Source organism: Alligator sinensis, unplaced genomic scaffold (genome assembly GCF_000455745.1).
Source record: "Alligator sinensis unplaced genomic scaffold, ASM45574v1 scaffold778_1, whole genome shotgun sequence".
Classification (NCBI taxonomy): Eukaryota; Metazoa; Chordata; order Crocodylia; family Alligatoridae; genus Alligator; species Alligator sinensis.
The window spans coordinates 43,656-44,733 of NW_005842946.1; the positions used below are offsets into that span (position 1 = coordinate 43,656).

Below are 1,078 nucleotides of genomic sequence, written 5' to 3' on the forward strand. Positions count from 1 at the left end.
TGGTGGCGTCAGTACAGCTCCCCAGGCCCCACACTTCCAACCCCCAGTCCTCTCCTATCACCCCACAATGTCCCTCACTCCTGGCCCACAACCCCCCCCATCTCCCCACAATGTCCCCAACGACTGACCTGCAGCCCTCCCAGCCTTGTGGTGCCCCTCACTCCCAACTCATAGCCCCTCCTGTACACCCACGGTGCCCCTCACTCCTGACCTGCAGCCCGCATCACCCTGCAATGCCGTTCCCAACCTGCAGCCCCTCACCTGCTGGCAGAATGGGGGGCTCCGTGCCGGGTGCAGGTGTCTCCATGGGCCCCCCGCCACCAGACCCGCAGCCCCAGACTGGTCCCAGTGCCAGGCAGAGACTGGGAGGACTGGGGGCTGCTGGGGGGCAGAGTGGGAGTAGGTCACAGGTCCCAGCAGCTCTCACAGGCCCCTTACTGGACCCAGTATCTTCTGGTCACTGGTCCCAGCAGCACCTGGTAACTGGTTTCACTGGTATTTCCAGGACTCTTACTGCTTCCAGTAGCTGCTGATTACAGGTCTTATCGGTGTCCCCAGGCTCTTACTGGTCCCGGTATCTTCTGGTCACTGGTCCCATTATCTGTCAGCTGCTGGTCTCATTGGTCTTCCTAGGCCTTTTATTGCTCTCAGGAGCTGATGGTTATGGGTCTCATTGGCATTTCCAAGGTCTTACTGGCACCAGCAGCAGTTAGATGCTGGTCCCATTGCTCTTCCCCTTACTGGTCCCAGTAGCACCCAGGTGCTGGTGTCACTGGTCTTCCCAGGTCCTTATTAGTCCCAATAGTAGCTGGTTGCTGGTTTCACTGGTATATCCAGGCCCTCACGGGTCTCAGTAGTAGCCAGCCACTGGTCCCACTGGTGTCCCCAGACCCCACCAGCCCCACTCCCCCCGCACTACTCCCATTGGCAGCTCCGGGGGCGACGCGACTATGATGATGGTCACGTGGGGAGGGGCGGGGCCCAAAGGTCTGGCTCCTCCCCCGGGGACGGGGCGAGAGAACGCACCAGCCGCGCCGCGCCCCGTCTCCATGGAAACAGCTAGGGTGGGGGCGGGGCT

The 1,078-nt window shown here is 61.7% G+C and overlaps 1 protein-coding gene across 2 annotated transcripts in view; it reads right to left on the reverse strand.

Annotated features, from left to right (window-relative positions):
• The window catches only part of ELK1 (ELK1, ETS transcription factor), a 6,750-nt gene extending 5,678 nt beyond the window's left edge, over positions 1-1,072 (reverse strand). For both annotated transcript variants that reach the window (XM_014526054.2, XM_014526052.2), the window contains exon 1: positions 262-1,072. In XM_014526054.2, coding sequence (XP_014381540.1) covers positions 262-307 — 46 coding nt within the window. In that variant the 5' untranslated portion in view covers positions 308-1,072. The remainder of the gene's footprint in view (positions 1-261) is intronic.
• Positions 1,073-1,078: the final 6 nt, after the last annotated feature.